Raw genomic sequence first — 24,546 nt, forward strand, 5'->3', positions numbered from 1 at the left:
CCACCTTCTTCAGAACTCTTAATCTTAATGTCTCTCTTTGAAATGGCACAGTATCATGTGTGCCTTATGGTGACACTATTCCATCTCGAAGGATAAAGTTTCAATCATATTTCCACTATTAATATGTGGTATCTTCCTATATCTTGACATTGCAGATTCTAATTCCCTGATGGTCACTGATGTGCCAAGAGCTAAACGGATATCCAATAATTCGTCAAAATATAAAGAGGACCAATGTGAAAAGCGGTCTACAGAGATCGGAATCCCTCCAGCTGTAACATTCTTCTAGTTGGAGGCAAATAAGTCCTCCACCTGATTTGGATGGTTTCCAGAATTTCCCCAATTACCAGTTTTGCTTCCTGGTATATTTCATAGGGTTCTTTGAAAATCCATCTGCGGCTTGAAGTACTATCCAGTCACACTCCGGAACAGGAAGACTGTTCCTGTGGTAATTGGGGAAATTCTAGAAATCATCCAAAAAAAGAGACAAAATATATTTTACAGTTCTGTGAAGTATTCAACATAGAACAAGCAAACTTATAACTATATAAATGTTTATATTCTAGCATAGGAATAAAAATGAAGTAATGGCTAAAAATTTAAGACAAATACTGGTAACTATATATTATCATGTTTAATAGCTAATTGTAATGATGTTAGCTTGTACCGGTCTAACCAATGATTACGACACACTAGATTCCAACAAAGGCGTACAGACCACTTATCGTGTGATTTAAAATTACTAGTAATAACTTGTAGAGTGATTGCAATTAGCAAATCTCCGGATTTACCAAATAAAACATGGAGACCACATTGTATGGAATTCCCTGCCAACTGCCTTGAGAGATCTGACATCCCTTCTTACTTTCCATAAGGGTCAAAAAACCTTCCTTTTCTAGCTTCTTGTAGATCCCTTCTTTCGGTTCCCTATTCCCCCCTGTGCCGGGAAACCCCTTGGGGTATCTGCGCGCATAATACGTTTTTGTAATAATAATAATAATAATTCATGTACTTCACACACAAAAACAATAGGAATGGAAAAGGGGGAAGATACCTGTGTAAGTGATGAATACCATCTTTGACCAAACACTGGTCCAAAATTCCCAATATTAGGATAAAAAAAAAACAAATTTAGCATCTACATTATCACATCTCCAGCAGGACCTTAGACCTGCTAGAAAGAATTTTGGACTTATACTAGGAGTATAATAAAGTCTAATATGGAAGAGATGTTTGTTTCAAACTGACTGAGTGGTGGAATGTATCTTAGCCTTTATTTTATCCCATATAGGAATGGGCCATTCACATTGTAAGTCTTTTTCCCCTCGTATGTTCAGTATTTGACTTGGACCTGTCTATACCGAAAGATCCAAGAACCGTATATAAGCTAAATGCTGACATATGTGCAGAAATATCTAGGGGGTTATTGGTAGGTCCATGTCCTCTGTGGAGGAGAAAACAAAGGGCCGCACCGCATTCTTACAAAGGTCTAGAAGTAATGAATGCCTACTACCATGTTGGGAAAGAGTATCATTTCTCTGGGATAACTCCTGGGAAGGTATTGGAGTTCATTTTATATAAAGTTGAGGAATATTGATTAAACCTTTGTCTGGCCAATCGTTACAATTCTGGACCCTACCATTCTTTTTAATCCAATTATTATACCGAAGAGGGTTATTTAAAATGTGGTGCATTTTTGACAAAGTAGAAATCACATATGACCTTAACAAACCACTTTATGTGAAATGTTTGCAGGTAACCAATTTTTAAATGGACAAGACATAAAAAGTATATGGTTGTGCGAAAATGGAGCAAGTAATAATGATTCTAAGTTAAACTACTATTTATCACTATTTAAAAGTGGGTAATGCAGGAGACTATACATTTGCATAGAATGCTTTGATATCTAATAAAATTTGGAAAATTGACACCACCATTTTATTTCGGACTCGTAATCTTGTTAAAGAGATCCAAGCTTTTCCTCTTTCCAAAGAAAACTTGAAAGAATAGTGTCAATTATTACTAAAAAGGAGTTTTGGGCGTTTGATTCATAACATCATGAGGGAAATATTTAAGATAAGAAGGATCATAATTTTGATAGTTTATAATCTAACCCACCAAGATAAGTAGAAAGGGGTCATTTTTCTTTTGTGTGACTAGTTACTTTGGAAATTGAATCTCGGAGTGTATTGCTGTACCAGATGCCAAGACATTTAATCTTACGGGGATTTCAAGATAATCCACACTGTTACAAAATTTGTTAATGGGGAATACTTCTGATTTACCTATATTTAGTTTATATTCAGATAGCTTTGAAAGGGAATCCTCTTCACTGAAAAATGCTAATAACGAGAGCTGGGGATTAGATAAATAGCAGTACATCATCCGCAGTTAATTTAATGTGTTGGTTTCAGACCTTAAAACTAGTAAAGTGCACAGTTTTTAATTTAGAGTTTAAAGTGTTCTAAATCTATGATGAAAAGTAAAGGGGGTAGAGTGCAACCTTTCTAGTGCCTGTGTGTTGTCTCAAGTTGTCCAGAAATCAGCAGCTAGGCTGCTGTTGAGACTTCCTAGGAACAGTTATGCTTGCAAAGCACTTAGAGAATCGTACTGGCTGCCTAGCCACAAGAGAGTTCTTTTGAAAACACTTTGATTGTGGGTCTTTTCATGCTATGTACCCAAAATTCCTATCTAATCGTTTTTTGCACTATAGGCCTATGAGAACTCTCAGATCATCAACCTCCAGTGGTCCTGCTCTTTACAAGTCTCAGTTTCATTCATTCATGTGTTCATTCTGTAGTGGAAAATAAGAAGACTGTACACTATGAACTATAACAAACTATTTAGGATAAGAGTATAATATGAAATTAGATTTTTTTAAAAACCTAGGCCCAAACCATGTCATTTAAGTGCCTGTACTAGCAATAGCCAATTAACTCTATCATATGCTTTTTTTTTGCATCTAATGTAATTCAGATGTTTTATTTTGGGTGTTTTATTTATGATATTTATGAACGTAGCAAGACCCATTTAATACATGTAAACTGCATTTGAATCCCCTCACATTAATTTGTATGGCCATCACTGAGTTGGCAATAACCTTAGATTTGTGTGTGTTCTGATTTGTGTTTTTGGACAAAGATTTGATGACTAAAGTATTGTTAACAGATGCTGCTGATAGATTTACAAACATTTTCCTCAGTTTACCCATCCTTTGAAATAATGGGCATATCTCTCAGAGAGATTAACAAGTTAAAAAAAATAGCTTTTGACTAATGTTACAGCTAAAATGTTTGTTACTCTGTGACCAAGCCACCTCATGTATTCTTAAATGAAATGTGGCTGGCACATGTAGGAGCCCAGTTCGAGGTACATGTGTGCAACTTCAGAGGCGAAAGTTGAAGTGTATAAATAACGGTTATGAATTGTTTTTCCAGGGTGTATTGAGAAAGCATTAAAGGTTTAAAAAATTCTCAGCATTAACCCCTTCGCTGCGGCGGCAATTCCGCCGCAACGCTGGGGGCGGGGGGGGCAGAGCGGCGGCCGCATGCTCGTGACGGAGCCGCTCCGTCACGAGCCGCGGTTGCGCTGTGCTCATGACGGAGCGGTTCCGTCATGGCCCCGCCCGCTCAATAGAACGCGCCGCGCAGGCGCGGCGGCAGGGCCATGACAGAACCGCTCCGTCATGAGCAAAGCGCAACCGCAGCTCATGATGGAGCGGCTCCGTCATGAGCATGCAAGGGGTTAAGGGAAAACATATTTCACAAAAGCATACAGGGTTTCCGTTGACACCGTTTAATGTAGGCAAGCAACATCTGCAGAGTTACTGCACTTTTAATCTTAGTTTATGGATTATATTAAAATATTCATTGCTGTCTTCCCTTTCTATTCCTTTAAATTCCTTAAACATGTTTATATTTGTTTCTTTGCTTCCTGTTTTCCTTCAAATATGCAGTTTCTTCTCAGAGGTTATTTGTTTTCTTCGAGTGGTCTATTTCATCAGCAATATATTCCCTCTCACAGTTTCACAACAGCTCGAATGATCCTAGTAATCAAACTGAGACTCAAGCAGCTAAAAGTCGACAGTGTGACTTTGCACCCCTTGTACCAGATGTGGCATTGTCAAGGCTGCAACTAGGACTACTCCAGCACCATTTTCCCTGTCCATGCTATAGTTTCTACGTACATATCATTGTGTGAATATTTCCTTTTCATTGTATTTCAGGTTCAATCTTGCCCGCCTACATTGTTGGTGTTCAAGGTTTGCCAGGTTTGTCTTAGTGACAGTATCAGTTCACTTTATACAAAGCTTTGGCTGAGGCATAGAAATTAGATTTCCATGGTCTGTCATGCCATGCTAAATCAGGAAATACACGTTTTTTGTCAGAAAAAACATCTGTTATTTCCTGGGCATTTTGGTGAAGGTATCATTACTAGAGTCGCAAGTTCAGCACTGAAATACTATTATTTTGGTTTGCACACAAATGAATAAGGGTGCTATGTTGTAATGGGGTAACATTTTCACTGGGTTCAACACTGTTCTACACTTTCAGTTCTGCAATAACAGCAATCCCACCAGAGAATGGCACAGGAAAGAGTCCTATGACCTCCCCCCATTTGCTCCCATATGATGTGCTCCCCAAATTTAATCTCATATGGAATCTGTTGTCCCTCCCCTTTTGACAATCTGTTATAGAAGCAATCTGTTGACCCTCTTATTTATCAGAATCAATCTACTTTCAGCTACCCCTGCTGGAAGCAGTTCACCTACTGTGAGTGCTCATTTACTGAGAGTGCTGTCATTGCATTGCTTACATTGTTGTGGATTCATTCAGACATGTCATGACAAGATTGTTCTGGAAAAAGCTGTGTCCACTTGGTTATCTAAATGTGTTACACTGGTCGACTCATCTTTTAAGAATGGAACATCAGTGAAAACATGGAAACAATTTAGTTGTCATGGCTTCTTACTAAGTGTGGGCGGTGAACTCAGCTCCGTTTGCGGAGTTTTCTGCACTCTGCACTCAGCTCTCTGTGGAGCTCGTGGATAGCAGAAAACTCCACTCCGCGTAGTACCACTGAGTTTTTTCCTGCCTCGCGCTCGCCAACGGAAAGTTGGCGAGCGCGAGCTACCGCTTGGGTAGAACTTCTACTCGTGTGACAGGAAGATCGTGTTTGTCACTTTATGGAGTTCGCATAATTTCACAAAATCCGCCAAGGCCTACTTCGTTTCGATTTGTCACCACTGTTTATTTAAAAATGTTATGATTTCTAATGTTTAACAGAATTGCTTCTATGAAGTATTGGGATTGCCATGAGCAGGGCCATATATATATATATATATATATATATATATATATATATATATATATATATATATATATATATATATATATATATATATACATACATACAATGTATATAATTTTTTATTTTTTTATTTATTTTTTTGAAGAAAAACACATCTTAAAGAATGCACATTGGAACTTTACCTCGGTCCAACGTTGGTCTTATACAGGCAAAGCACTAGGATTTTGGTCTGGCTCAAATACAGAATTGCACCCTAGAGAGAATATTGGATCAGGCATTTCTCGATTAACACATGAAGAAGCACTCCACCTGGAAAGCCCCAAAAACATTTAAGAATTATGTTTTTTATGTTATATAGCAATGATGCTTAGCAATAATATGCACTGAGAAACCTTTACCGGCATACACTAGAAAATTTACTTTTTGAGGCTTAATGGAACAAACTCAACCACTGCTAAAATCAGGATGACCGAAATTATTACCAAATCAAGAAAGACTACAACATTTTCAACGTTAATACATCTCTGTCCTAATGAAGGCATACATTTTTGATAATTTGCTACCTGTGACACAAACAATGTAATATATGTGGTAAAACATCCCTCCTGTAAAGTCTACATTGGACAAATGTCGAAGTAAAAATCACAGATGCACATAAAGGAACGCAATTCAACGGTTTACCAAGGATCATTTGTCCATTTTGGTTAAGCGTTTTATTGTCACCCAACATATTATGATACATCTTGAATTCCAGGCAAGTGGAGTAGTTAAGAAACCACAATGTGGAGAACACTTAATAAATGTTTTACTGACATGGAACAACTGGTTGTTAGACCTTTAAAGACACTGAGATCTATTGGGAAGAATGAAAATTAGTATTACAGCGGTTATCCATTAAAATAAATTGACAGGTGAAATGGCAAAGGGAGTATCTAAAGGAGCCAACAAAAGGCATCATTCAAAAACACAAGGAGTTAAGTAATGGTGTATTTATTACGCAGGCAATGAAAAGTCAAGACATGCTTTTTGATCTGGGAAACTTATGTTTTGTTAGCCGTACACACATTTTGCATAGACATAGGAATCATTAGGATATGGGGGAACATTTACAAAGAAAGCATATAGTACATAGTTAATATTTTATTGAATATATGTGAAAATCTCGTCCTGATGAAAAAATTATAGATATAACCTGAATCGCTTTGAGAACATTTATGTAAGAAAATGCTTTGAGCTAAATCGGATGATGAAATAAATCCTCAGTATTGAAGAGATTCAGTTGGAACTCAGATTATTCCATAAAACAATTTCATTATTAAAGATGTTTTTCTTGTAATCAATGTACTCACTTTAATCAGACACATTCATAGAAAATATTTAACAGTTTACCTTATCCAAGCTGGTTGTTTGATTGAAGCGAAAGGTTAGAGAATCTATTTCATTTATGTGCTCATTTTTCTGTTGCTTTTTACAGACTTTAGACATGCTGCATTTTTTTTATAGTAATGTGGTACTAGCAACTTCTTGGTTGGAGATCTAAATAACAGGTTTTGCTTGTCATTTTTGTGCATTATTTCATTTTGTATTGCAACATACAGGATGTGACGCTTGTGACACTTCTCTATTTTTATCTGCACCAGGGGAACCCCTCTAGAAATAGACACATGTGGAAATAGGTGTTCAGCCATTATACAGTGGGTTGTGGTGCTTATAGGAGTATTGAAAGGAAGACATTTTTTTATCTATTGCTTAGTTTTAGAATTTTAGGTACGGTATGTGTTTACACATTGATAAGTGTAAGTTATCTGGAACATGGATCTGTGCATATAGTTAAACTCTGTTAATTCATCCTTTTGGAAATGGCTTTTTGGTGGCCTTTTCATGTGTGAGGTTTTTGCAGGGCCTTCTACCTCTTTGCTGAATCCTTCACTGTCCTCTGATCTGTGTTAATTCATGGAAATAGGTTGCAATGTAACAAGATATGCTACTGTATCTTCTTGAAATGTATGTAGCATGAACCAAGCTGCCTTTTTCACTGGTGATAAGCAATGGTAACTGTAATCACTATGATAAAGTCCTTTAGCGAGGATTATGCTTCTTAATTGTTCAATGCAAATATTTCAGAGTCTGGATTTTTGGAACTAAGTGACATGGTTTCCACTTATTCCATCAAAAATAATAGTAAAATTATACATTTTTGCCTGACTTGCATTAATTTATGAAATAACCCCATTATACTGAAAACGTTTGACAATTTCCTATGTTATGAGATATTGTGTGTATTTGACCTTTACCTTAGTATTCCATATCTATACTCATGTAAGGAATGTCTGGGCAGCTGAATTGCCTTAACATCAGATTTTGTTTTATCTTGGTTTATTAATGAATGAAAACAAACATCTTATATGTGTTACTTGTGGTAATTTATTTTATCATACATTCACTGTATTATTTACCCCCCGTAATTGCACAGAAATAGATGAAAGCCAGCTACCAGAAAATACATTGGGAACAGATTGTAATGGCCAACTTAATGATCTGGAACAACATCAGTTAACTCGTAGCAGCAGCACGTTAAATGTATCTGGCCAGCTATGTCCGGACTTCTCTGGAGGTAAGTTACCTTTACAGTTATCTTTATTGTATAAGTAAGTTTTGTACAAGTAATTTGTTTCTTTGATTTAAGTAGTGTTTTAGACAATTTTGTAAATAACTCAAATATTGAGCTAATAAAAAGTCAGTAGTATTATATAATCCAGCATATGGAGATGGTGAAGGACATGCTTTACTGGTGGATTGCATAATTTAGCTAACAAATATTTCTCAAATTCTTTGCACAAGACTAAATGGAAGGCAGTTTCAAGGTGACATGCTAGCCATGTAATAGTAAATTAGATACATTTGAAATGTATCTACACAGGTGAGTGGTGTGATAGGATGTGAATCATACATGTGGAAGCTATATTCATTTTTCGTCAAAGTGTGGGTCTATTTTGCTGATATGCTAACCACAGCCATCTTCAGCGCTCTTTTAGTCATGACAATGAAAAAGACATAGACCCTTTGCAGAATGAAGCTCTTGCCAGCAGGGGTAGCAAAGGAGAAGGAATTCTTTGCAAAGCTGCCCATTCCCTCTCAAGAACATATGAAAGTTTTTTTTTTAGGAGTCTTCATCATTTTCTGACCACGCAACAGAGAAATCTATTTTAAACATTACAATGAACATCACTCAAAAAGTGTCCAGGTCCCAGAGATACTTACGTGAGAGCATAATGAAACTGCTCACCATTCCTACCTTTCTTCAGCATTCGCAAGTGCAACACACGACAACCTGATTCAAGGTGTGCAACACATGACAACCTGATTTAAGGCAAGAGGGGTGGGTATGAGGAAGGAGACACCAGGCTGTAGATCTTGTGAAGAGGCGTGGTTTTGATTAGATAATGAGCCTCTGCTGTTTCCATGAACTATGCACTTGTAGTCTTCAAATCGTTCCAAGAGTTTCTCTTATCTGAAATGCTGACCCAAGATTGTTGATAGTGGAGGATGAACTTTACACTCACCAATGTTAAATTGTGGAAAGGGTTTTATGGACTTTATTGACCGCAGATATCAGTCTGCAAAGATTCAAATCACAGTTAATCCAAGATTTTAATGACACACACAACAGACCGTAATTATTCAACAACCTTAACACAACATTATTGCTGACTTAAAGTAGTGCAATACCGTGTCATTTCAAAGTTGAATCTGATCCTGAATTATATGTTAGGCTCTCCCTCTCACAAAGCAAATATCTTTAATCTTGCACCAAGTAATTGAATTTGTAATGCACATGTCCACTGATCAGGGGTCTTTAATTGGGACTAAAGGAAGTAGACCATCAACGTGGTCAGGAGGATCATATTGTTTAACAAAGGCTGTTACTCTTTGTGTGGGAGGATGAATCAATTGCATTACTAAGTTGTGAATCATTAGAAAATAAGGAAAATAATGAATATAGTTAAGATATGTGAATCAAAAATAAACAGTTCTGCAAAAAAATATAGAGAGCTATATATTGAGATCAATTGTGCTCTTCCTTTAGTTCCTATAGTTGTCCCATGTCTTGTCTTATATTAATCTCCTGATGATTCTAGCGTGATCTTGAAGACAATTAGAGAGAGCCATTACCTGATGTCCTTTCTGCCTGCATACTGCTTAATGCCTTGGAGCACGTTAGTGTAGTTTGTCAGTTGAATAGCGACTTAAATCAGTAATCAACAGAAGGGTATGTTTAACCCAACACTCTGTTGGTAGCAAAAGCTTTAAGAGCTATTGATTGACATTTCTGGGCTCGCAACGAAAATATGGAATGTTTACTCTGTACCCGTACATTCTTGACTTTGGCAAGCCTCTTGAAACTCCACCTTTGATTTATGCTTTCAGGGTTTGTTTCTAGTTTTAGATGTCTTTTTTAGCTTTTTAATTGTGTTTTAGTTTGTTTCATCATAGCACAACTATGATAGCACATGGATGTTATTGTTATTACTTTTTTGTTATAGCAGCCTTACTTTTCCTTGCTTGAATGTCTTGATTTTATTTGATTTTTTAAATGAAAACCTTAAAAAAAATTAGTGAAGAAAGTGGTGCGTGAGTAGGTAAAAGTGTAAATCATGAAGGAAAATTAGCTAACTATTAAAATATGTATTGTTAGATGTGGGAGTCTCTAGTTGGCACAGGTAGGTACTTGTGACAAATAGGGACCCTCGCCTCTAGTCAGGATAAGGGCATTACACTTCTAAAATAACCCCTGCTCACCCCCTTGGTAGCTTGGCACAAGCAGACAGGCGTTATCTCAGAGGTGTTGTGTGTTAAGCATTTGTGACCACATACAGTAACCCAGTGACAACACTACAAATGGACACCACACAGGTTTTATATAAAAAATAAGTAGACTTTATATAGAGTTACCACAAGACCACAACAATAAAAATACACAATGCTATTACTGTAAGATGGTAGATTTAAGCTTAGTTCAGTTCTTAGATGCGACACTCTGCGTCAATGTACCTTAGGTTGCGTTCCGCTTCCACGACAAGCAATGTTGCAGCGATGGGAATGCGGCAAAGTTCAGATACAAAGAAAGAAAGACGTGAAGATCTTCCAGATGCGGCACACTTCTCAGGGATGCGAGAAGTGCTCGGTTCGATGCGTGGACTGCAGCGGCGACACCCTGACGATGCGACTGCAGCAGCTCCAGCGGCGACACTCTTCTCCAACGATGCGTTAAGCTTCCGCACGATGCGACAACTACAGCGGCGTCATCTACGATGCGACGGCAGCAGCTCCGAAGGTGGCGCGCTTCTTAGGGATGCGAGGTGCTCTTCTTCGATGTGGTGCAGTGCAACAGTTCCAGCGGCGACACCCTCCTTCAGAGTTGCGACAGCAGGCACAGCGACGGCGACACGCTCCGACCTCTTTGTCAGATTCTTCTCCTGATGCAGTGCAGTGCGACAGCTACAGCGGCGACACCCTCCTTCGGAGTTGCAATGGCAGCAGCAGCGACACGCTTCCTCTTCGTTGCGGCACGCTTCTCTCCGATGTGGTGCAGTGCGACAGTTCCAGCGGTGACACCCTCCTTCGGAGTTGACAGCAGGCACAGCGACCCGCTTCTTCTCGTTGAGTCGCGCTTCCAGCTCCTTGCGATACTCAGTTCCTCAGAAGGCCCAAAACAGCAGCAGGCACTTCCGCAAGAACTCTGGGGAGCTGAGAGTTGAAGTCTGTTGTCCCTGAGACTTCAGCAGGGGGCAAGCTCTTTTCCAAGCTCTTGGAGATCCTTCACAAGTTGAAAGCAAAGTACACAAAGTTCCTTTCTCCTTCCTTTGGCAGTAAGGCAACCACTGCAGGCAAATCCCCCAGCAGCACTTGGGAATAGTCTCTCCTCCGTTTCTTCAGGTTCCTCTCCTCAGTAAAGGTTTCTTCATGTAGTCCAAAAGTGATCTAATTTCATGGGATCAGGGTCCCAATATTTATACCCCAAAATCCTTTGTTCTCTGATGGGAGAGGGGCCTTTGCCCAGTCCAAACCAGTTCTGAAGCACTCTGTTTACCAGACTTCTCCTTTCCTTTCACAGTGCAGGGCAGGCACATCAGATGCCCCACAGGAGGTGGAGCCAGCATTGTGGAAGGCAAGTTTACAGGACTCCTTCTCTTCTTTCAGTGTGCAGGACAGAGACCTCAGTCGCTCCCCAAAGGGGTGAAGCCAGTATTGTGGAAGGCAGGCACAGCCCTATTCAAGGTTCAGGTGCAACTCCTCCCTCACATCTAGATGCAGATTTCTCTATTCACCACTGGGTGACTCAGCCCGCCTCTTGAAATCCCCCAGCCCTGTCACCGACAAAACCAGACAAAGGAATACACAACCTAGCAGAGGCAGGTTTGAATGGTTATACAAGCAAATACCTACTTTCTAAAAGTTGTATTTGCAAACACAGAATGTTAAACCCAACTTCACTAAAATATGTATTTTATCATTCTGAGTTCAGGCATACTAAACTCGAATTTCTACCATGTTCTCTGTGACAGTTAGGATTATAAACATGTAATAATCTAACCGCCCATTCTGGCCTATGGGGAACAGGTAGCCTTGCAATAGTGAAAAACTAAAATGGCTGTAATTCATTATTAGGACATGCCACACACATCAGGGCTTGTCCTACCTTATACTCACAATGCACCCTGCCCTTAGGCCTACCATAGGGCTGGCTGATATGAAGAAAAGGGAAGGGTTAGGGACTGGCAAGTGGGTGCACTTGCCCAGTCAGCATGACAGTACCAGACTGCACGAAGGCTCTGCTGTGGCAGACCTTAGACACAGTTTACAAGGCTGCTTCTGTGTGTGGCACAACCAGTGCTGCAAGCCCACCAGCAGCATTTGGATTTACAGCCCTGGGCACACTCAGTGCACTAGACTAGGGTCTGACAAGTGAACCAAATAGCCAAACATGGAACCACTGATTTATACATCAGTTTACAATAGGGAGCACTTGCACTGTGGCACTGGAAGGCTGTGGCACAGTGCCCAAAACATCAAACACCAGCAAAAATACATGAGGTAACAGCAAATATGGAAGGGAGATCCACGCCAATGGTGCCAGGTCTAACATGTATGATGAATACATAATCCAACTTTGCATAAAGGTGAGCAGTACTTACATTATACTCGTGTAGGTTTACTGAAGTGAGTTTGTTTCCATTTATATGTGTTAACATTAATGCATAACTTAAATCAGATACTTTCAAAAGATATGTGGATCACTGAATATAATTTTATACACATTTAGGTATAACTTTCCCTTTGATTTGCAAGTCTTGCCTAAAAAAATGTCATGTGTTGAAATTATTTTGTGTGTGTTTTGTTAACGTCTCCATCTTTACACTTCAAATTTGAAATTGCACTCACAATGATATCAGTTCCATTGCTGTCAATTCATACTAAAGGAATAAAATTCACTAAGATGATGATGATTTTTTTAAATTAATATTCATTTTTAATAGACTTTTTGATCTTGTGTTTATTTAATGAGCTACAGAGGAAAGGATCGAAAATGGTCAATATGTTGAATCGTCAGATACCACATTTGTTGAAGAAAACAAGGAATTTGTGCCCGGTGAGCGTGAGACACCATTGGTAAGCCAAACCGTAAGCACAGATTTATTAATGATGCATATTATCTGTATGAGTTGCACGGTGTGGTTGTTGGACATTGTCTAATCTCACAGTACCATACGTTGGTCTTCTTAACCCTGTTCCTGCTAGTCCTTTTACCACTAGAAGGCTAAGCTCTTTTCCGACAGCTTGGGGTGGTTCGTGCTTAGGCCGCCATACATTGTTTTTCCACATAAGGTATCCACGCAAAATTTGTGTCCTTTTTACCCAACATCTTCGGGATTCCAAAGGTACCGAGGGTTTGTGAATTTCCATGGAGGAGACTTCGAGCATAGGCAAAATGTAGCTGAATTTTGAGTTTTGGTGGGAAATAGAAAAAAGTGTCTTTTTGGACCCCTAAAAATAGCATCAAAAAAGGTTTGCTGTGCTGAAGTCACCATTTTCTCAGCTTTCGGGAACACGCAGAGCTGAATCACAAAAACTATTTTTTTATTTTTACCAGCGGTTTGGCATTTTTTAGAGGTAGCCCATTTTTCCTATTTTTGTGCTTGCAAACTACTTCCAGTTTGTGGTGGAAACCGCTGCGAAACTCGTGGGTGATTCTGGAGAGCTATAGATTTCTGAAATGTATACAAAATTCTGAATTCAGCAAAGGGTCATTTGTGTAGAAGTCTCAAGGTTTTCCTAATGTTGAAAAAAAAACATTTTGAAAATTAGTAGGAATAAACGTCCATTTGTGGTAATGTTTTAATTTGTAACTTCTCGTCACGATGGCCAATTAAAAAAAAGCAATATACAATGACAGCTGTTAGACCCTTTTGATCATGGGGTTTTCCAAGAACTGTACGTACCCAGAGCCAATAACTGAGCTGCACCTTATCATAGTTTTTCATTGTGTACAGGGTGTATTGCAATTCATATGGTAAAATATAACGAGTGAAAAATAGGTCAATAGAAACCTATGTATTTTCTGAAATGATCACAAGATACGGAGTTTAGAAGCAGTTGTTATTTACACACTACGAAGGAACAAAGATAGAGAAATACAAGTGGTAATAACACTTGTTCTACTTTTCTGTGTTGCCATAAGTCTCTCAATACAAATGGTACCACACTTGTGAAGGTAGGCCTTGTGCCTGTGATAAGAAAAGGCCCAAAATGCAACATGGACATATCACATTTTACAGCGGAAAACTGACTCTGTTGCTGCAGTGTGCATAGCTGTGTATTTTGGGCTCTAGGCCAGCTGGCACCTGCACATTTTTTTAAAACTGGACACCAAGTAAAATACAGGGTGGGATGATTTGTGTGGCTCCCACCAGGTTTTGCAAGCCAGAAGCCCTTGCAAACTTCACACTTTGACTAAACTAAAACATTTTCCTCACCTTTCTGTGACAGAAAATTCTGGAATTTGCAGAGAGCAACTAATTTCCTACCACCTACCTTTCCCCCCAAGTCTCCTGATAAAAATGGTACCTCACTTATGTAGGTAGGGCTCGTGACTGCGATAAGAAGGTGGCAAAATGCATTGTGGACACTTCCCATTTTTCCTCTTGCAACTGCCCTTTTTTAGGCCTATTTTTCTCTGGTGTTCCAGACTAATGGGGGCACCCTCAAACCACCCGCTGATTCTTCGAGAGCACCTGCATTCTCCCCTCCCTCGAGTAGAAATACAGACTCCTCTTAGTTCATCAGTTGATAAAGTGTGTACGTTTTCTCAAAAAGCTGTTTGGGTTTCAAAGAGCCAGATGTTCAGTTCTCGAAACTGTATTATAATTAGTTGTGTGTTGTTTTTCATCCAGAATTTAAAATATTATCCTTAGTCCAGTAGTTCTTCGTCTACACCACAGCCTCCTGATACTTAAAGGAAATATTGTCAACTGTGTTATCATGGACCACTATCCTAGAGTAGGCGTCTTGTTAGATTAGTCAGAGTGTTTGTTCTTATTATTTTGGTGTCATTTCACACAGATTAGAAAATCATTTATGAGGATTGCGTAAGCTTTGTTGGCCATATCAGCTTCCAGTAACTGACCCAATTTTAGGAATTTACGCTTTTGTATTTTTCAGTATTGTTTAAAGCAATGGTTCTGTTTTCACCATTAAATTTTCTTTTTCATTATGCATTTTCTCATCTCCTTTGTCTGTGGAATACTTCTACCTGCAGATTCCTCACATTTTGACTATTCTCAGGCACCAGACTGGATCTGGGAATGTTGCAATGACTTTCCTGCACCATTATATGGCGTTGTTGATTACTCCTCAGACATAATGCCACAGGAACAACCCCCCCCCCCCCCCCCCCTCGCTTCAGGGACAGATATTAATTTCAGAACACCACGATGTCTGCTTGTGGTGGCCCACAACATTACTCCAAATCATGAGAGCATGACGACATCATGCACTCTAAAGACATCAAGGAGCAGGAGGAAAAGTTTTTCACTGTGTACACGTGTAATGAATGCCGTTCCTGGTAGATCGCTCTCCTGGTCATGGTCCAAGTCCTGTTCTTCTCCTTCTTCCAAGTTATTGAAGGTCAGAAAGAAGAAACACAAGAAGTTGAACAAGCGGGAGTACTTTCCACTAACATGTCTTTCCCGCTCCAGGATAAGGTCTCCTTGCCACAACCCTTCTCAATTGGGTCCTTCTTTTTTGGAGCTGGAGGACATCACTCTAGCAGAAGAGCTGATGCTGAAACAGCCACTGACGTTTCCCCTAGTCTAGTAGGAGTTTCCAGGGCCTGGTGCCGAAGAAGTGCCGATTAAGGCCTTCAAACAAGCCATGTTGTCACTTCACTTTTTTGTGATGCTTTGATTCTCTCTGGTGCTACTGGGACCCATGGTACCGATAGGAGCTGTGCCTTGGATACTACTGTGAGATCCTTCCCTGGCACCAGAGGCCCCCAAACGTCTTGACGGGGGCACTTTTCCAGCTGCTGCTGGTTGCTCCTCCCCCTACACCAGCTGTGTCTCCTGAGCCTATTCCTAAGGCAAAGGAAATCTTGCGGCACTCAAGAGGGAAGGCGCAGATACTGGTGGGGAGGCTTAATATAGGATGGAATACCAGGCCACACCTTTGGCCAGAGAAGAATACTGGCAAAGTTAGGATGTTATTTTTGTTTCGGATTTAGTTGCATCATAAGCCCCACGTGAGACCTCATGATGATGATAACCGCAGCGAGCCAGCCAATTTGCTGCCCTTTTCCTACACAGATGCAGCAGATTACATAATCCTTCAGCTCTCTCCTGACACTTCAGAGCCATTCCTCCCATTCAATTAAGATTTACTGGTGCTTATTATGGCAATGTGGGCTATGCTTATGCCAGCTCCTTCAGTGAGTGGGCAGATTGCCTGAAATTATCGGCCAGCACTGGTAGACCCATCTTTACTATCCTCCTCTTCTTTGTAAGAGAGCCGGGTGGTCATCTTGCTCAGGACAAAACCCTCATCATAATCCACCCCCAGACTAGTAGTTTAGCCCTTGAATCCATGAACACTGCGTAGCTCTTGGTGAGTTAACTAAACCCTATGGGAAATGGTGCAGATGGTGACATTGAGTCTCCAGGACCACTTGAAATTCAAAGATCTACTCAAAGATCGATAGAATGCCGTCATTCAGATGTGTGACCAGCCTTGGAGGCGGTGGCCAAAGCCATGGGGTCTTCTGTGTCAGAGGCCTAGCTTGGCTCTACTTCACGGACTTCGGAGGATATCCATGCTAATATAATAGATGTGCCCTTTGATGGGGCTTGCCTTTTTTGGGGACAAAGCAGACTCTGCCCCTGAAACATTCAACAATGTCAGGCTGCAGCTCAGACTTTTGGGTTTGCGTTCCTTAACCAAGACTTCCATAGATATTACATAGGTTTTACGGCTTTTTGGAGGGGCTGCCATTTTATCTATGCCAAGCCTTTCCAGCCTGTCCAGCAGCCAAGTCAGGTTCTTTGGCAGTAGAGAGGCTGAGGCAGTTGTCATTGACATGTAGCGCAACCCTCATCCTTCTTGGCATCTCCTGGAAAACCGCTATAGTTTTCCCTCCGGGGAACACAAATGACCTTTGAGGAAGTCCTGGCTTGCCATTACGATAGACCTGTGTACCTTGCAAATTGTAGAAAGCCGTTATGTCCTTCCTTTCAAATAGAAACCTCCCCCTTTTCTCTCCATTACATTTTTCCCACACTCGCATTTTGTGTTCTACTTTAGGACAGAACAGCACTTATACAGAAAGGGGTGAAGTAGTTGGTTTAAGTGCAGGAAATTGGCAAAAGCTATTATTCGCAACACTTACTTGTTCCCAAGGGCAATTGTGGTCTCTCCTGAATAACAGGATACTAAATTCCTTCCTTCGCAAGGAGACATTTAATATGCCATCTTCAGCTCCAGTGCTGTTGGTGCTGGAGATGGAAGACCGGATTTTGTCCCTTGATTTGCAGGACACATATTTACACATATAGATCCTGCAGTAACGCGGTAGATACCAGCTTTTTGTGGTAGGCTCCACCCTTTATGCAGTTGTTCTATTTGGATTAACATGGGCACCCACAGTCTTAAAGGTGATTGTGGTGGTTGTGGCATGAATATGCAGCTCAAAGGTCTCTGTATTCCTGTTCATGAACGAATCACTGATCAAGGTGGACTCACCATAGCTTGTAACAGATACCATGAACTCCACAGCTTACTTGATACTTAATTTTTAACAGTCATCTCAGAAAATACTTCAAATCAAAGGGTGGCTTCAAGTTCAATACGCTAATCCCTGTGCCAGTTATCTCATTGCTGCATTTTCCAGTTCTGGGCTTCTGCTCTTTATCCCAGTTTTGGCCTCACTGCCCCTGGTTCTCTCAACCAATTTTTTTTTTTTAACACTGGGGCCGATACTTTCCCCGACCAACATATCCCACCAGAATGCCGATGTACATGCAGTAACAGGCAGCAACTCTAGGCAAAGAGTACCTTGACTTAATTCATGTTGAGTATCCTCCAAGAAGCGAGCTGCGGTTTCATGTCGCCAATAGTAAACCGTCGCTGCCATCACTGGAGGAACGCATTGCTGATACTTCATTTAACAACGTGGTTAGCAAAAGCTATAATAGCAACAAGACTGGCAGCAAACAAGGTAGACAAACACAAGTTGGCGGCTCGTTGCACCTTACCGTATGGCTCACGGCACGCTAGATCAGCAGGGCGTCCTACACAAGCTCTGAGCTGGTAGTGACGTAGGGAAGAATCGGAGGACAGACACATTGCGCGAACAGCAAATCAAGTAAGTGGCACGCGCCCAATTTGTAATTTGAACCTGAGAGTGACTGTTTTGAAAGTTTGTTTGCCGCACTTAAGATGATGTAAAGTGCTGCTTTCTTCCTCCGAATGGTCACCAATCTCAAATGTAAACACACCGGGCCCGAACTTCTGTCCCCGGTTAACTTTGCCCGAAGAAACAACTCCAAATTTCACCATGTGCCATTAACCAACACAGGGGCGGCTGGTGTATTTTGAAAGTGGTGAGGCGAAAAATTGTATCCTGGTATAATGAGCGAGCAAGCGAAGAGAGTGAGCCCAAACTGCAAAAAGAGGGAGCGGGAAGGTCCCCCCACCAGGAAAAATTTTCAAACATGGATTCAAATGATGGCTTTTACACTACATATTCACTTTAAATTGTTGCAAACACGCGGTCCAGTTAAAGCTCTGTGACTCCATCTTCTAACCCCGAATCTGCTCTGAACTCTCGTGCCGGGGGCCACCCTTGCAGAGAGTGTTGGAGGCATTTCTCCAATCCCAGACAACTGATGGCATTGTGCAATGTTGCTTTGCTTAGGTGGAATTGCAGCTCCTCTCTAGTGACTGACTCCTACACTTACTTCCTGCAACCTGGGAGCCGATGAAACCCTGTGGTATTTTCATGATCTCCACAGTGACACTGCAAATCCTGTATCAGCACAGCCACTTTCTAGTTGAGTGGGCAACAGGTCTTGTGTGCATGTGAGAATATGTGTGTGTGAAAGCATGCCTGTATTTGTGCATGTGAGTGTGTCTGTGATCCCATAGCTATGGGTAGAATGATTGTTGGGGGCCGTGGCACACGGAGGCATAATAATTGCCACATCATAGATTAGTAGTTCAGAACTTACTGACTTGGACAACCCAGCCCTAACACCATCCAGCATACTGACTGGAGGAGGACTGAGGCAATAGTTGAAGGGCAGGTGGCCAGCACAGGGATGGAATGAGCATGGCAAGGAGTTTTGGGAGCTGGGCACCTCCGGAAGCAATGGCTGAGGACTGAGGCAATAGATGCAGGGCAGGGGGCAGGCACGGGGATGGAACGAGCAAGGCATGGAGCTTTGGGAGCTGGGCCTCTTAATTTCACGTGTGCCTTTCTTCACAACATTCACACTCGCAAATACAGCCAATTTCCGATCACCAGACACCCCTTGTGCAGAATATTTAATTATGTACCATACTACTCTTTTTCCAATCGTAATAGCTACAGTACAGAAGTTGTTCATGTACTTTCTTTGAAAAACAATTTGTGACAATTTGGTGCCTCGAATACTGATCGTAGCACAGCAGATAGCAACGTGGTTTAATTATAGGTTATATGGCGCTCAGGATTCAGATTTGCACTTCATATCAATTGTTCAAATATTCGTACGGTGCTCAAAGGTATGGAAAACCACACAAAATCCATAAACCGAGAGACGAGTCCCTCACCAAGAAAATTGTCTAACTCCCAAGCACACGTAATTCTGTCAGCTTATTACAACTTATTCAGAACAATATATATACTTTAGACACAAAAGCACAAGTGAGTCAATAAATTTAGATTCCAGGTCAACTTCTTGTCTTGTTTTTAATTCAGATTTTTCTCCAAACAGTACCACAGCCAACGCGTTTCGTCGCTACAAGTAGTGGCTCCTGCGTCTTTCTCAAGGCTAATTGTTTCCGTTTGCGTGCTTTTAAGTGTGGTGATAATTCCAACCCACACGTGGGTTCCAAGTATCGAAAATCATGTCCGTATCGGTGTTCTTCGATATCGATATCGTGACCTCTGCGGCAGGTGAATTAACCCTCCCTTACCCTCCTGGGAGTGGATCCTGTAACCAGTAGATCACAAACAGATCCCTGCAGCCAGTGCATTAAGCCTCCGTTACACTCCTGTGAGTGGATCCAGTAAGCAGTATATCACCCACAGACCTCTGCAGCAGGTGCATTAACCCTTCGTGACCAGTAGATCCCTCACCGACCTCTGCAACAGGGACATTAACCCTCGGTGACTCTCTGGCGAGTGGATCCTGTTAGCTGCAGGTCACACAGACCTCTTTGGCAGGGGAGCTGACCCGCCGAGCTATCCTTCTGAAGCCGGAGTCTGTCAGACAGGGCTTTAACACTGGTGGTGCCCTGTGGGACAATGTCTGTTGGTGCCCCCCCAATGGCCACCTCTGCCACGGATTCCCTCACTAGCACCCTTTAACAGTGCCCCTCAAGTCTCCATACTTATTGTCTCTCAGATTAATTTCGTTCTATAGCACCACTCATGCCAGTGTAAGGTGTCATATGTGTATAAATCATTCTATAGGAAATGTCCATCAGACAGGCCTACGCAGTGTAGAGTAGGAGTGACGTGTCATTGATAGTGGTAGGCAATATAGTTTAAGAGTCCTTATTCTGGAAAAGCACAAATTCAGAATTTAAAAGTAACACCATTGTTAATTTAATAATAAGAATAGTTTTCTACCCAAATGAACCCTTTGGGAAGATTAGAATAATGAAAGACTGTGCATAAAAACTTATCTCTAACAAATACCTTGCAGTTTGCATGCAGCTCTTTGATGACAAATAATAGCTCAATTTTCTATATTTGGATTTTGACTTGCAAACTTCAAATTACATTAAAAAGCTAGTTTACAGAAGCAGTAACCCACTGACCTATTTACATTATACACACTTTATGATCTGCATGGTACATGTTCTTAGCAGCAGGTATTTTAACCCTCTGCACTGCCTTTACATGAGTCAAAACTTCCACTAGACAAACCTCTGGTCTCTTTGCAGGAAGACGATTAATCACAGGAGTTAAATGATGATTAAAAATTGCTGGAGGCCAGGAACGCAGCAGCAGGTGCTTTTAAAATGTTAATAACCTTTACAAAAATGACGCCCCCACCCACAGTCCACGTCCGTCGAGGTGGCACCGATCGCACCGCCCTAGAGCCGGCCCTGTCAGATCATCACACTCAGTTTACTGGCAGTTCGCGAAGACCAGTCCCGGTACGAGAGCTCAATTGTTCATTTTCCCTGATGCCAAGATGTGTGTGCACAATACTTGCACGTCAAAGGTCCACATCCATGTCCAGCAGTACAGCTCAGTGGGTGAATGCACCGGTGCGGAGATTTGTGTGCTGTTGCTGCCTAGTGTTCAAAGGTGTGGATTCATATGGAAATGTAGCCTAGTAGGTTAGTGGAATCTTGAGAATGTGCCACAGATCAAACAGGCAGCCTCTGTTGGCACTCGAGACAGTTCTTGGAGGTGGCCGGTCTGTGGTAGTGCATATGTGCGTGTGACAGTTGTGAAAGGAGGCCCCGTTTGTGCGACTCTGTATGCCACAGATCAGAGATGGCACCTTCTGCTGTTTGTAGGCCTGCGATCTCAGGGAGGCTTTCTCTGCTGATGTGCGCACACGAATATCAAAAACGGCCACTGCCAGTGTGCAAGGATGTGCAAGAGGCGTTTGAGAGGTGGTGTATGGGTGCACCAGTGTGCGAGTTGCAGCCCTGCGTTTCTCCCTTGTCTGTGTGCTGCCACCCACGTCAGCGGCTTCCTCCGCGTTGTTTTAGGGTGTACTGCACCACAGGTGTGAGATGGTGCCCTTGCAAGTATGTGAGGGTGTTCCATACTAGTGGTGGTCCCGAATGTGCCACGAATCGGATAGCTGCCCCTGCTGTTGTATGTGTGCGTGTCACAGGCAGCCCTTGCTGCTGCGTGAGGGAGTTTCATTGATATGAGTGGTAGGCCCAGCTGGTACTTGTGTGCGGAAGGTGTTCCATGCTGGTTGCCTCAAGGGTACCACAGATCTGAGAGGCGCCCCCTGCTGGTGCTTGCATGTATGCCACAGGTAGTCCTTGCTGGTAATCATGGGTGTGCCACAGATCTGAGAGGCTACCCGTGCTGGTGGTTGTGTGTGTGTGCCAGTAGGGAGTGGGCCAGGAGCAAGAGTGAAACTGCATAGGAGTCGGGTGAGGCTACCGCCTCAAAAGTTCAAGTTCGGTCATTTATATCGAGCACTGCTCACCCAGAGGGTCTCAAGGCGCTTGGGAAGGGGTTCATTATTTGTCAAATAGCCAGGTTTTAAGTTCTTTTCTGAAGGAGGTGTGGTTTTGAGTAAGGCGGAGGCAGGTGGGGAGTGAGTTCCAGGTCTTGGCTGCCAAGAAGGAGAAGGATCTTCCTCCAATGGTGGATTTTCGGATGCGTGGGATTGCGGCGAGGGCTTGATTGGAAGATCTAAGTTGGCGGGTGGGTTTGTAGAAGGGCAGTCTTGTGTTGAGGCATTCGGGACCAAGATTATAGAGGGCCTTGTGTGCGTGGGTGAGAAGACGGAATGTAATTCTTTTGTTGACTGGAAGCCAGTGGAGGTCTTTTAGGTGTCCGGTGATGTGATCTTGGCGAGGGATGTCCAGTATGAGTCTTGCTGATGCGTTTTGGATGCGTTGGAGTCTTTTCTGTAATTTTGCTGTGATTCCGGCGTAAAGTGTGTTGCCATAATGCAGTCGACTCGTGACCAGTGCGTGGGTGACAGTCTTTCTTGTCTCGAGGGGAATCCAGCGGAAGATCTTTTTGAGAATGCGAAGTGCGTTGAAGCAGGAGGATGAGACTGCGTTGACTTGTCTGGACATCGAGAGAGAGGAGTCTAGGATGAAGCCAAGGTTATGCGCATGATCTGTGGGTGTGGGTGCTGGGCCCAGAGCGGAAGGCCACCAAGAGTCGTCCCAGGCAGAGGGGGAAGATCCTAGGATGAGCACCTTCGTTTTGTCTGAGTTGAGTTTTAGGCAGCTGTGTTTCATCCATTCGGCTACTTCTTTCATGCCTTCGTGAAGATTGGTTTTGGCGGTGTTGGGGTCTTTGGTGAGGGAAAGGATTTATTGGGTGTCGTCGGCGTAAGAGATGATGTTGAGGTTGTGTTGGCGTGCGATTGATGCGAGTGGGCTCATGTAGACGTTGAAGAGGGTGGGACTGAGTGAAGATCCTTGTGGTACTCCACAGATGACTTCAGTGGCCTCTGAGATGAATGGGGGAAGTCGGACTATGAGTTCTCCCAGCTAGGAACGAGTTGATCCAGTCCAAGGCTTTTCCTTGTTGCTGAGGCGTTGTATGAGGGTGCTGTGGCAGACTGTGTCGAAAGCGGCGGAGAGGTCGAGTAGAATGAGGGCCGCTGTTTCTCCGTTATCCAGTAGTGTTCGGATGTCGTCTGTTGCTGCAATGAGGGCGGTTTCGGTGCTGTGTTTGGCTCGAAATCCGGACTGAGAGGGATCAAGGAAGGCGGCGAGCTGGCTGTTGACGGCTTTCTCAATGACTTTGGCCGGGAATGGGAGGAGGGATATGGGTCGGTAGTTTTTAAGTTCAGAGGGGTCTGCTGTGGGTTTCTTCAAGAGGGCGCTGAGTTTGGCGTGTTTCCAGCTTTCAGGGAAGGGGGCAGAGGTGAACGAGTAGTTGATGACATCACGGAAATGGGTGCGATGATGGAGTCCGCTTTGTTGAAGATGTGGTGGGGGCAGGGGTCGGTTGGCGATCCACAGTGGATTGAGTTCATTAGGCGGATGGTGTCTTCAGTGGTGATTGGGTTCCAGGCGCTAAGATTGTTAGTTGGCGGAGTGAGATCTGAGGGGGGTGGGGAGGGTTGATCGCTGGGAGTATTCTCGAAGCTGTTGTGGATGTCGGCAATTTTGTTGTAGAAGGAGGAGGATAGCGCATCGCAGAGGTCTTGGGAGGGGGTGATGTCGTTAGATGCTGCGGTGGGGTTGGTGAATTCTTTGACGATGTTGAAAAGTTCCTTGCTGTTGTGAGTGTTGTTGTCGAGACGATCCTTGAATGCTGATTTCTTGGCGGATCGAATCAGTTGGTGGTGTTTGCGGGTGGCTGCCTTAAGGGCGGCCATGTTGTCGGTGGTTGGGTTTTTTCTCCATGTATTCTCCAGGTTGCGGCATAGCTTCTTGGATTTTTTAAGGTCATCATTGAACCAGGGAGCCTTTTTGCTGGCTGATTTGATCTGGTGCTTTTTCAGGGGTGCTAATTGGTCAGCACTGTGGGTGATCCATTGCTTGAGATTGTTGGCCGCTTGGTTTGGGTCCAGTGAGAGTGTGGGAGGGTTTTGGTTGAGTGATGTGAGGAGTTGGTCGGAGGTGATTTTGTTCCAGTTTCTCCGAGGAATAGGTTGTGGGCGGTTGTGGGTCGGGGTGGTTTTGTAGCTGAAGTGAACACAGCTGTGGTCCGTCCAGTGGAGAGCTGTGGTGCGGTCGAAGGAGATGTGCTTGCTGGAGGTGAAGATAGGGTCGAGCGAGTGTCCGGCTACATGGGTGGGGGTGTCAACAAGT

General features: G+C 42.5%; 1 protein-coding gene across 5 annotated transcripts in view; it reads left to right on the forward strand.

Moving 5' to 3' along the window:
• The window catches only part of RALGAPA2 (Ral GTPase activating protein catalytic subunit alpha 2), a 1,781,019-nt gene that overhangs the window by 716,228 nt on the left and 1,040,245 nt on the right, over window positions 1-24,546 (forward strand). For 3 of the 5 annotated variants that reach the window (XM_086927515.1, XM_086927511.1, XM_086927513.1), the window contains 2 exons: window positions 7,784-7,924; window positions 12,878-12,981. In XM_086927515.1, coding sequence (XP_086783641.1) covers window positions 7,784-7,924; window positions 12,878-12,981 — 245 coding nt within the window. The remainder of the gene's footprint in view (window positions 1-7,783; window positions 7,925-12,877; window positions 12,982-24,546) is intronic. The other 2 variants (XM_086927512.1, XM_086927514.1) reach the window with 1 other exon arrangement.

This window comes from Lissotriton vulgaris, chromosome 6, assembly GCF_964263255.1.
Source record: "Lissotriton vulgaris chromosome 6, aLisVul1.2, whole genome shotgun sequence".
In the NCBI taxonomy this organism is placed as follows: Eukaryota; Metazoa; Chordata; class Amphibia; order Caudata; family Salamandridae; genus Lissotriton; species Lissotriton vulgaris.